General features: G+C 40.5%; 3 protein-coding genes across 11 annotated transcripts; 2 read left to right on the top strand and 1 right to left on the bottom strand.

The window, feature by feature from the left end:
* Nucleotides 1-113: 113 nt before the first annotated feature.
* LOC129586555 (transcription factor ovo-like homolog lin-48) lies at nucleotides 114-5243 on the top strand. Of its 9 annotated transcripts, XM_055479867.1 has the most exons (7): nucleotides 114-183; nucleotides 253-294; nucleotides 1150-1374; nucleotides 3049-3811; nucleotides 3969-4089; nucleotides 4549-4712; nucleotides 4983-5243. In XM_055479867.1, exons 4-7 carry the CDS (start codon nucleotides 3470-3472, stop codon nucleotides 5076-5078), a joined length of 723 nt encoding a protein of 240 aa, XP_055335842.1. In that variant the 5' UTR covers nucleotides 114-183; nucleotides 253-294; nucleotides 1150-1374; nucleotides 3049-3469; the 3' UTR covers nucleotides 5079-5243. The 9 variants fall into 9 exon arrangements, with proteins under 9 accessions (XP_055335842.1, XP_055335849.1, XP_055335833.1 ...); XM_055479874.1 differs by lacking the exons at nucleotides 114-183; nucleotides 253-294 and adding an exon at nucleotides 736-772; XM_055479858.1 differs by lacking the exons at nucleotides 114-183; nucleotides 253-294 and having other exon boundaries at nucleotides 792-1374.
* A 533-nt stretch (nucleotides 5244-5776) lies between these two features.
* LOC129584128 (probable RNA methyltransferase Y17G7B.18) lies at nucleotides 5777-8555 on the bottom strand. Its single transcript, XM_055476244.1, has 5 exons — nucleotides 8256-8555; nucleotides 6693-7417; nucleotides 6412-6636; nucleotides 6197-6329; nucleotides 5777-6102 (listed from the first exon to the last, which is right to left on the bottom strand). The coding sequence occupies exons 1-5, from the start codon at nucleotides 8512-8514 to the stop codon at nucleotides 6044-6046; spliced, it is 1401 nt and encodes a 466-aa protein (XP_055332219.1). The 5' UTR covers nucleotides 8515-8555; the 3' UTR covers nucleotides 5777-6043.
* A 453-nt stretch (nucleotides 8556-9008) lies between these two features.
* Nucleotides 9009-11684, top strand: LOC129584119 (CDP-diacylglycerol--glycerol-3-phosphate 3-phosphatidyltransferase, mitochondrial-like). Its single transcript, XM_055476232.1, has 4 exons — nucleotides 9009-9919; nucleotides 10340-10656; nucleotides 10778-11003; nucleotides 11156-11684. Exons 1-4 carry the CDS (start codon nucleotides 9208-9210, stop codon nucleotides 11356-11358), a joined length of 1458 nt encoding a protein of 485 aa, XP_055332207.1. The 5' UTR covers nucleotides 9009-9207; the 3' UTR covers nucleotides 11359-11684.
* Nucleotides 11685-11867: the final 183 nt, after the last annotated feature.

The raw sequence follows: 11867 nt of genomic DNA, 5'->3' as shown, positions 1-11867 counted from the left end.
ACCTTTGTTGCGTAGTGCCTTGCAGAACCTTAATATTTAATAATATGCCGCGCCGCTCATTGTACACGCACCGGTTACAACCCATTTCCAGCTTCTATTTCCATTTTTCTTTTATTACTGAGTAGTCCCCAATCCCATTTGTACGATATTGGATATACGTACTGTACTCGTATAACCTTACCGGTTAGTGTCATGGTGCATACTTCGGTACCTAACGATCTTTATTGTTTTTACCACCGTAACCGTTTGTAGTTACGCGTCGACAAAGTCGATACCAGAAAAACCAAAAACTAGGTATGTACTTGTAGCTGTCTTCAAGTCGTGTTTACGTTAAATTTGTTGCATAATCATTAATAAATCCGAATCGCTAGCGCTCATGACTGGCCAAATAACAGCTATCGTTGTCACCATAAAACCATTTTCCACGTAATACCTTGTCCAACGAGTAGTTTTACAGTCAGGCGAAGGTTTATTGTTAACAAAGCCCTTGTAAGTGATCGACAATTAAATGCTCTAAAACCGCTCATCCTAGACGCCGTATGCGTAACGGAAAGAACGGACAGAATGTTGTTAGTCCGGGCGCAAAAAAATATACATCAAATCACTTTCTTGAGACCTTCAACTATTTTGCCGGCACTCGTACTGCAAGCCGCGCCGCAACGAGTATGTTGGATAGTAATTTTGCGTAAAATTATTCGCTCCACCAGTCACCTATAAAGCTCTTAAACACTATCCATAAAAACCTTGCACAGCAGGATCATCTATCCTAAAGGTGCTATCTAACACTAACTTTTAAGCATTTTTAATTGGCGATCGCTTGCTCAGGTGTTTATTGTAAAACCATGCAAGGCTCACACCGCTACCCAGTTGTATGTCACTGCAAACAAGAATTTAGTTTTTCTAAATATATACCGTTTTCGTAATAAACGAGTTGTTTTGTAGCAGCTACCATCATAATATTGTGAAGTTCCAGAATTGTCGGTAGATCAGTAATTTATTTTCTTAAATTGTACGAACGCTTTGATTTCGTGCCCTTTGAAATTTACCTGTTGTAGTTTATTTTGTCAAAGACAACGTAGAGGTCAATTTAGCACAGGAGTGACAATAACAAACTACATATAGCGAGAATCATGAAGACCGACACTGCAGAAGAATCCGGCAGGAAATCCAAGAGAAGATCAAGTCAAAATTCAACTGTGCGGCACATTCTACGGAAGTCAGGATTCGGTGCCGGTAAAACTGCAGAAGATACAGTCGCTCCCTCTACATACCCACCTGTGGTTCACTGCAAACTGCTTGATGAACTGGATGGGAATTCTTCTGACACTGGCAGCTCCGAAAACCAGGATGGCAGCTTGGGGTACAAAAATGAAGGTACGAGTGTCGTGCTGCATACATATTAGATTTTGCAGTGCTTACTTAACTAAAGCCACCGAAGAATCTTTACAACACCGAGTTTGTGGGAACTCGACATTTCAGATTTGTCGATTTTTGTCGAAAATCACTATGCAGGCTGCTAAACTTGGTAAAACGTCCGTGTTGTTCCTGAAAATTCATATTTGCATACTTGGAATGGTATAAACTGCGGTTTCTTAAATGGTGGCGGGCGACAGCCGCAAAATCTACATACGGTACAGACCCTCTCTGTATGAAAACACTACTAATTAGTAGTGTTAACATCAAATATTATATATGTTTCGTCATACGTGAGCATCTGTAACGTTCAGGATGGAATCGGTCTCGTAAATATAAATATATAACGTTTTCGTGGTGTCATAGTTTCGAAAAAAGTAAGGGAAACGATGCCGCTTTTCAGATGAGGGGAATCCTTAATCTTCGCAGACCAGAACTCTGCAAGCAGTTAAATTTTATCTAACTCTGTTCTCGAAGCCTTTGGTGACAAGGACAATATATGGAAACTTTTGTTGCGGTAATACTTGTAGTCAACTCTTATTTTAATAATACCGTTGTACGTAATCCTATCAACACTACCCAAATGCTACCAAAATCGATCCGTTTACTAGCAATTTGCGCTTTATGCGGAGTACGAGTAATCTAAATACAAACGAGTAAGTACGAGTAATCTAATGTTTATGGTATTGTTGGGATCTGGGCTTTTTCAAAATAATTTTCAAAACAATGTGCTCCAGATATTTATTGTATGAACAGTTGAACACACAATGTTAATGCAGTACGAGTAGTGATTCTGGTTCTGCACAAAATGGAAAGCTAACTTCATGTAGTTCATTATCAGTCACCTAAAGGTGTTTTGAAAGATAATTTTGTATTCTTATTGTAGTAGCAGTTTTGCAAAGTTCGACACATCTACTGAGTATCGGACAATACAGTAAGTACTCTGTAGATGCGCAGTAATACAGTAGCATGTGGTGTTGTCTAACAGTAAGGTGAAGACGTGCGTAAAGAAACGCTATTTAACGGTGCCTGTTTTCTGCGACATTGATTATGCATCACTTTCACTTTTTATGGTTTCTTGATACTTCGCGCATTACGGTTTGGCAGACGACTTGCGCAAGCAGAACCTGACGCTGAGTATTGTTTGTTATGCTGTCCTATTCTGTGATGCGTAGAAATTTGGAAGGTCGTCCAGTTTTTTTGTAGCAGATCGTGTGGAACATCGCGTCACGTTAGCTTTCTTTCCGGACAGTTTTATCTTGAGATTAGTAAACACATTTTCAGTAGAAGTAAATTTGGCAGTAAATATTCAGGATCCCGCAATATCTATAATATTTGACGCGATATGTGACATTAGCGTATTACCTGTAGAAGTATTAATTGGTGCAAAAGTCAGCCATATTTATAATTAATTACTTAATATAAGATATATTGTACTCTGCCTATACTTTTAGGCTTTAGCTATTAAATGCAGCAGGACCCTTGTTTACCTTAAAGCATTATGAAATAAAAATGCTGAACATATAATTTTAGCATTTTCGTGTTATACAGTAGAATTACATATATGTATAATGAAATTCATATATAAGCGACATGAAATTGTCGCTGTTAAATTTACCCGTGTGCATGTTGCAGAAGTCTTAACACCGGTGACCTTTTATCGACCCTGGGATAACGAGCCCACATTGGGAGATCACATCAACCAGATAATCGAGAAACAACTCAAACAGGCGCTGCTACGCAAAGTTCCTGCAGACCAGCCAAATTACAAGCTGTGTTCCCCAAAAACTATTGTCAAAGGGGGGCATTCGTCAAAAGGATTTCGGAAAGGGTCTGTACGCACAAACAATCAAAGACAACACGGCAAGACGAAAAAATAAACGAAACCATAGCTCTTCCATGTGCATTCGGTGCCAATTACGCCATACCGCAAGTGCCAGAATATCAGTTTTCGGTAAATGCGCAGAATGTTCCGTATGCGCCTTGCGCAGATAATTCCTTCACTAGTTCGGTATGGAGAAGTTACTATCCCCTTTCGTGGAGTGCGTTGTATCCCATGCAGTCATCATGGCTAGCATCCATGTCGACCGCGTTACCGCTGCAAATTCAACGCACCTATAACATTTTCGCGCCACCGGCATCGGCGCATCCACACAATCCCTTGAGTCAGTTGAGTGCGTATCCGGTGGCGGGTGCAGTTAATTATGTCTGCGGCCACGAAAGCGATACTTCTAATTCAAAGGACTTGCGATTAGAAAAAAGTGCCGGTTGTGTTGAATTTATAAACAATGGGTACGGTATAAAAAATCCTCTGGCCGAGCGATTGGCGGAATCCGAAAACAATCTGCTATCCTATCCTGAATGGACGTCTGGCAAACTGGCGCGAGATAGTGCTAAAGTTAGTTAAAACTAATACTGACTTAGAAATAGATAAAAATGAATCTCCAATTACGTAAACATTCTTGTTAAGTCCAATACAGGTCTTATCATATGGTTGAATGAGCAGTGAGCTACGTATCATTTATTAATTTTGTCATTTGCTTTTTCTTTTACAGAACGCTAACTTAAGCAAGAAAAAGCACAGTGGAGGAGCACTAAAACGCTTTTTATGTTCCTTTTGTGGGAAAGGATTCAACGATACTTTCGACTTAAAGCGCCATACGAGAACTCATACAGGTAGCAACGTTATAGCTATACGTATCTCACAAGATGTTAAAGGTCATCCATGGCAAGAGCTTCGTTACAACTGCACGAAGAGCTTTCGATCGTTACTGTAATTTTGTCATTTCAACCGAAACGAAAATACTATACAGTATTTTAATTTAAAAGTAAAAACTGTACATAAAACTTTCGCAGCTACCGTAAACCTGCATCGGATCAATGAGGATTTCACGCTTTACGGCCTGCGTTATAATGTTTTGACCAAAAATTATTAAAGTAAAATTTGTATTCTATATAGGTAAACACCATACACTCTAGATCTGTAAAATAAATTACTGTTATAAGCTTACAATGTTCGACCACAATCTGTGTAAACATTCTTTTGGCTATACTGGTATGCATGCTGCACAGATTCTTTTTTCATAACTCTTACCTTTACCGGACGCTGCCATTTAAATGTCACTGTAATTGAAGGTGTGCGACCATACAAATGTGATAACTGCGAGAAAAGTTTCACGCAAAGATGTTCGCTGGAGACACATGCTAAGAAGATACATGGAGTCAAATTCCATTTTGGCTACAAGGAGCGTCGTGACAAGCTATACATTTGCGAAGCGTGCGGAGATGCCACACCTGTTGTAAGAACGACTGCATAAACCAGCCTTCCAGATGTACTCGTATTTCTGTACAGTATTCAAGAACCTGATAATAAATTAGTTATCCGAACGTATAATATTATGAGGTGCCGATTACGAAATACTGGTTACTAACTGTAAATTCTCTGCGACGAATACGTGCACGTTGACGCAAGCAGTCTTTTCCTTTTCACTAACTTTTTCCTTAGCTGATTGTGTTGTTATTATACTCATAGTAACGGTTTTTCACTAATACGTTTACCTTTTTGCTAGATGGAGCAACATTTTCTCCATATGCAACGCGACCACTCCCGATCGGATAAGACTGTGGGATCCGGTAATTTATTAGGAAGTGATAATTTGCAGTGACCGTTTTCCACACCAGTCCCAAGGAAAGTGTGGTTAGATTCAACCTAAATCTACTCTAGAAATCGTAGCGCAATGTTGCTGATCGCCAAGTCGAACTAACTAGTTGACTAATCGGCAATCTGTTCTGGTGGCATGACACCTTACAATTACTGAATCTGCTTTAAAAAAGACTATTAACATTGGTCACCATACATTAATCTATTCATTTTCCGTATTATTGTGTTAGGGCATGGAAATGGTATGGGAAGCATTACTTATATAGATACGAGGTACATTAACATAGGTGATTCATACACGACCAAGACTCCGACAGAAGTAAGCATCGCAAAATTTTCATCGCTTAAAAATTTCTAAGATTGGCGTCTTCTATGTACCACAGTTACGTGCCTGCAAATTTAAAACTATTTCTGCGTTTTGTATCGGCAGTGATTCGGCATACTTAGCACTCAAATTCGGAATTTCTGTTTATAAAACTTGCAGTTTACTCTACTCATATTGGTAGCAAAGTGTGAACGATAATGCACACTGTTTAATATCGCTCAGGCTTTGCTACTTTGCTTTGCTATTAAATACTACGGTGCAAAACTTAAAACAAATAACGCACGTTCGCTTGATTAATCATTAAACTAAAAACTTTTTTACTGCTTCTATCGATCAGACGATTACTAATGTACTGTTTTCAAAATTATTGTGTGCTTTCCATTTTTTCAAACTGTAATTTATCATTTAAGAACTCGGCAGTTTTAAAACTGTTGCAGACGGGCACAATAAAACCAAAATTCGCTAACAGAAACACCAAAAAAATTATAGAACGAAATGATGCCTCGCCTTCTTCCAATCAAACGCAGGCGGATTCACAAGCAACACCCTTTTGTACAACACAGTAATACAAAACGAATTTTGCAATCTGGAAGACCATTCTTTAGAACACAACCAAATAATAAGGTCAATCCACGAGATTCTCTTTACGAACATGCATTTCTCTGGCATGGCTTTGTAAATACGTACACGTTGCGTTTGAAACCTAAAAATAATTCGACATAAGACCTCCGTAGACATGCGAACCATACAAATAGCTTCCAACACTAACCGTCTAACACTAATGATAAGTAATTCACCTCTAACAAGACCGGCATCGCCCGGGGTATCAATTTTTACACAAGATTCATATCCCACTTCCGAGGATAAAAGATATTCCTGAAAGTTTTCTGGTTTGAGACGAATGTCCCGAAGTATGGCACGCATATCCACCTGCGCGATATTACAAAAATTAGCACAAAAGGTAAGGTAATAAATCGTCACCACGTGAAATACAACACTATGCATGAACTACCGTCAGTTTGCCTTTGGATTTCCCCGAGCAATACGAGAACCACTCTTGTGGTTCCACAATGAACAGTCCACCTGGGCGCAGGTGGTGGAAGGTGCGCTGGAAGAACCTCTTCAACCCTTCATCTCCCCAGTTAAGGTGAATCCATTTTGTAACACTTAAAGCTAAAATGGTGTCAAATTCTCCCGCTTCGGAGGCAGGGTCAACTCCGGACGCCACATAGTCGCACTACATGAAAAACTATTAATAACCTTGCTTATTTGTAATAAAACTTTCTTCCTTACATGAAGAAACGCAATGTTATACGGAAATTCTTGTGCTTCGTCAGAAAGCCCACTATTAACAGCGGGCGCGGCTATCGGTCCGAAAAGAATGGGAAGTGACTTGGGGAAGCCTTCTCTTTCGCACAAATCATCCGTGATATAATGGCGTATGTTGCGTTTGGCTATTTTTATCAGTTCTTTATCGATATCAATCCCAACCATCATTCGCGGTGTGAAAGATTTTGTGAGCGCCAATGTGAACTGTCCAGTATTGCAGCCAATATCTAAACAGTCTTTCCCTCTGAACCATTCGCCCTGCATTAAGCGATAACGGGGATCTTGGTCAACAATACGGTAACCATAATACCGGTTGTAATTTCCGTAGCGAAATCTATTGGCTAGCATTTCACGTTTGGATGCGTAGATAGTACCATCCGGACCGGTAAAGGAATGGGAATTGCGATTGTAAGCCTGAATTTGCTCGTTTAACTGCAGAGGATCATGGCGATCAACGTTTTTCGGCAGCCCAATGAAACGATCTTTACGCGTTCTGTGGGGGAAGGCTGGTCGACGGCTGAATGGGGACACTTCTTCGTTGACGCCGGGTGATATCGCAACGTTAGGAAATGCCGGATCCAGGCTCAGTGGATCGCGTGGGCAGACCAGTGCGTGGCGGCGCTCCGACATACGGCGCTTCCAGCGCTCTTTTTCCATTTCTTCCTGTTCTGTTTTGATTTCGGAGTCCACTAAACAATACACATCGCACTTACAATTAGTCGTTAGAACAGCACGCACAGCAATGCAAAATGCTTCCTACAACCACAATTGTAATTACCTATTTATGCTGCGAAAACCACAGCAAAATTCGAAGTTAAAAACCTTCGAAAGCTTGACAAATTATAATTATGACGTCGTATAATAACAAAACTAGCGTTATATAACGCCCATTGGTGACCATTGTGACTGCCTGTTATGTATACGGGTATCACAGCCAAGCTTACTCATGAATTTACAAAACGGATATTAATAAACCTAGAAAAGTAAAATGATGTCTAATTGACTAAATGGCTAGTGGCTACCAAACTATTGCAGGATTTCCGGTATACATGTGTGCCCATACAATTAATTTCTGTATAAGTAAATAGTAATAAGTCGGCAAAATATACTTCCACAACGCTCGGTTAAACTCAACTGACCGCAAGCATGCCGCCACGCAAGTAAACGGATATAAGTAATGTTATGTCAAAATAAAAAGCTGGTATCAAAACTGTCTAGGTAAAGTCGAAATTACTTCTAGTACTTAATAACAGCCTCGACTAAACTGTCAAAGAACATATGCCGCACATTCGGACATCGTAAGTATTAGGTAAATTCAAATCGTTTTGCAGATACCGGGAAGTCAGCCCCTCGCATAATCTGGACATGCTACTCAACTATTACCCTCGAACAAACAAAACCTTAAAAACGTTTCCTTCATTATACTGAGCAATTGGACAGTAAAATAAAACACAAATTAAAACACGTAGAATGGCCAAAGTAACTGAAAAAGTTAGTGCAATAATAACGAAACTGACATGATCTTACTTATTACACCGGCAGCAGTCGACGAAGTTGAGGCGTGTCGAAGTCGGGCTCGCTTCCGTCGGCCCACTGGAACTTTATCAAGCTCATGGTCGCTGGAGCCCTCTTCTTTCTTACGTTTGGCTGCTCCCATACGGGAAGATTCGTCAACAGAAAGTGTGGAGGCTTCTGGTTTTGCAGGGGAGTAACGTAGAGGGGACTCTACGGAGCAGGACATGCTGGAACAACGCGGGATCCCAACAAACTTTGAAAATATTTTCATATCAGCATTTACGCTTCTTCGACTAACACTGCGTTGAAATATGTTTGGCGTACTCCGTAAACGAAAATGAAAGCAAATCGATCAGTTCGACTCAGTTTTCGGTTCGGTTTTGGTAACCGTTTGCAGGCTGACCTGTTCGCTCAAGTCGATAGTTGTTATTATTTTGTTAATTTGTTATTGTTTCACTCTGCCTTGCGTGCCAATAGAGACTAAGAGAATCTATGACAAATTCACACGTTGATGCATTATGTCGATTAATCGTTTATATTAAGAAAACAAGTTACGTTTTGTTTGGATCGTTGATGTTTTCCCACGTTAGTACATCGTACTTTAAAACTTTTATTAAGTATGTACTACTCAGTACTAGTATTCCGTGTTGCCAACTTGCCGCAACTATAAAGCGGGCGGTTCGGAACCATAGGCTCCATTGATAGCATCGCTCTTGTCATACACGGCCTAACTTGGCCACTGTTGTCACTTGTCAGTATGCTGTGTAGTGATCCAGATTTTACGTTTTGTATCTTGCGGTAATGCATAAAACCGATAAAAGTGAGAAATCCTACGTATTTACTTTGGCGACTTAATTTAAACCAAAAGGGTTGCATGGACTTGTGAATGAAAACGCACGTTTGCGGCATCTTAAAGTTTGACATGGCACATCTGCTGCTGGACGGCCGGCAACCTGTATAGAAGATGGACCGTTTTTCGACACCTGGAACATTGGATCCAAGTCACTCGTCTACAATGCAGCAGCCTTCTCAGGTATTTCGGTGGCTAGGGCGTTTCGCTCCAGCTTTTTGTTTAAATGGAAACCAGGTCTCCATTATAACGGAGCCTGCGGCCTATTATGAATTTCTGGAATCTTCTATGAAAACCTTCACACGACGAGCCGTATTGTCAGCGCTTTATTTGGGAACGGGACGACTGGAACAAAACCTGGTCTCTGCACTTCAGAATCGTTGCTCAGAATTGAAAAAGAGCGCAACTCCGTTTAATGTCCATTTTCTCCTGGATTATCAGCGTGGATCTCGGGGCTCGAAGAATTCGCGGACGATATTGCTGCCGTTACTGCAAGAGAATGCTGAGCGCGTCAAACTCTCCCTTTTTCACACTCCAAATCTGCGTGGAATTTGGAAAACACATGTTCCGGAGAGATGGAACGAAATAGTCGGACTCTTGCATATGAAAGTGTGCGTTTTCGATGATAATGTTCTCATTACGGGAGCGAATTTAAGCGATCAGTATTTTACGAACCGACAAGATCGTTATGTGCTCATTAAAAATGTTCCCGAATTAGCCAATTTTTTCGAAGAACTCGTCCAAGGGGTGGCAGGCGCATCATTCACTGTCAATGCTCAAGATGAAGTGGGGTTGTCATCCGATACTGCTGCTCATCCATATTTAGGCAGGTTTGGCGTTTTTGTCTTATGTCGCGTTTACTATTTAATTTCGGCATTATTTGTAAATTTTAATTGCTTTTACGCGTTTTCTTACGATTAATACCGTATGGTTTGCGTAGTTTGTTCGTATTGCATTAATTTTGTTTTTCTCACCTAAGGCATATTATATAATTTCAACAACTGGTGTAGATGGAGCTGCTTGGTTTATGAAAGGCCGAAGGAACGGAAACATATTTAATTTTAAATTTTGAAATAATGGTTTTAAAAGTTTTCATCATGGTGCAGGTAGCCTATAATCTCTTATCAAATACAAATGTTCGATTTTTTCTTCTCGTATCAGTAACTCTAACACAGTTCTTAAATTTCTTACACTTCGGTATTTGTTCCGGTGATGCTTGCGTTACGTTTTCTCTTTCTATCGTTAGGATCGAAGGAAGATTTTATCGAGCATGCCAAAGACAGCGTGCGCCGTGCATATTCCATGTACCCTCCCACGCAACGATTCGCTGCGGGACCGGATGTTAGTATAGACAATGCCGACACGTGGATTTATCCGCTAGTGCAAATGAAACACTTTGACGTGCTGAAAGATGAGAAGGCGACGGAAGAAATCCTGTCTTCAGTACCGGAAGACACGCATATTCACCTGGCGTCGGGTTATTTCAATTTAACCAGATCCTACAGGAGATTAATTCTGACGCAGCCACAGGCACATTACAGCATTCTTATGGCATCGCCGCAAGTATGAATGCAAATACCAAACATGAACATTCAACTTCTAACGATTTTCGCTAGGATGTGGATGATGAATTCACGGGCAGCAGGGTGCTTTTCTGCTACATCGTTTTGCATTTTTTTCGTAGACTAACGGGTTTTTCGGTGCCGAAGGCGCATCGAGCGCAGTTCCGGCTATGTATGTCCAGATTGCAAAAACCTTCTTCAAACATATTCAGCGGCATGCCCAGCAACATAGAGTGAAGCTGTACGAATACTACAGAGATGGCTGGACATACCACGTTAAAGGCCTTTGGGCAACTCTCCCAGGTCAACAGAATCCGGCTCTTACTCTCGTGGGATCGCCAAACTTTGGTAAGGCGATCAGCTGGTTTGATCGGCTGCTGTAGGTGTTAGTCGCATACCCGGTTGATGATTAATGCCGGGATTCGTATCGGTACATTTCAAATATGTTGGATTGATTTTCACAGTTTACTGCATTTTATTTTGAATAAATTTTTGTGCAGGGTATCGGTCAGTCAATCGCGATATTGAGGCTCAGATAGCTGTTGTGACGGAGAATGCGGACCTTCAGAAGCGGCTGGCTGAAGAAAGAGATCGGTTATTTCATGATGGACGGTATATAACAGATGAAACTTTTGAAAGCGAGCATCATCAGGTACCATGGAGTGTACGATTAAGTTGGAGATGGATTAAAAATTTTTTTTGACTGCGGTCGTGTGGCAAATGTTTTTTTAGAAATGCGTTGTGATCACTTCTCGGTGGTTTTTTACGTTGAACGATTAAAGTTCCGTTTTACCATTGTTACCATGAGGTTTTATAGTTTAAACCTTTTACCTGCGTGCTTTAAAAACTAAATTCAAGAATTGAATGAACTGTTTGCTGGAATGGCATTTGTTTCGATGATTTGTGTAAATTTGCGTATTGACCCTGTAGGTTTTATTGGAGCTTTCTTTTACTATGGCATCATTTGACGTTTAATTTTCTTCAACTAAACCACAACATTTGATAGGCTAATCGACTCTGGTTAGACTGCTCTTTGTCGCTGACAGAGCATTACTACATTAAATGGTGTTTCTGACACATCCTCGCTTGATAATCTTGTTTAAAGGGTTGTATTTGGACAGTTTGTTTAAACTGCGTCCTTACCGCCAATCGCCAATGATTTGGCGTGCATTTCTAGCCATAATGCAGAAAATGGGATGGGTGTCCGACCCA

The sequence above is a fragment of the Paramacrobiotus metropolitanus genome, unplaced genomic scaffold (genome assembly GCF_019649055.1).
Source record: "Paramacrobiotus metropolitanus isolate TYO unplaced genomic scaffold, Prichtersi_v1.0 Parri_scaffold0000002, whole genome shotgun sequence".
In the NCBI taxonomy this organism is placed as follows: domain Eukaryota; kingdom Metazoa; phylum Tardigrada; class Eutardigrada; order Parachela; family Macrobiotidae; genus Paramacrobiotus; species Paramacrobiotus metropolitanus.
This window is presented reverse-complemented; position numbering and strand designations above follow the sequence as displayed.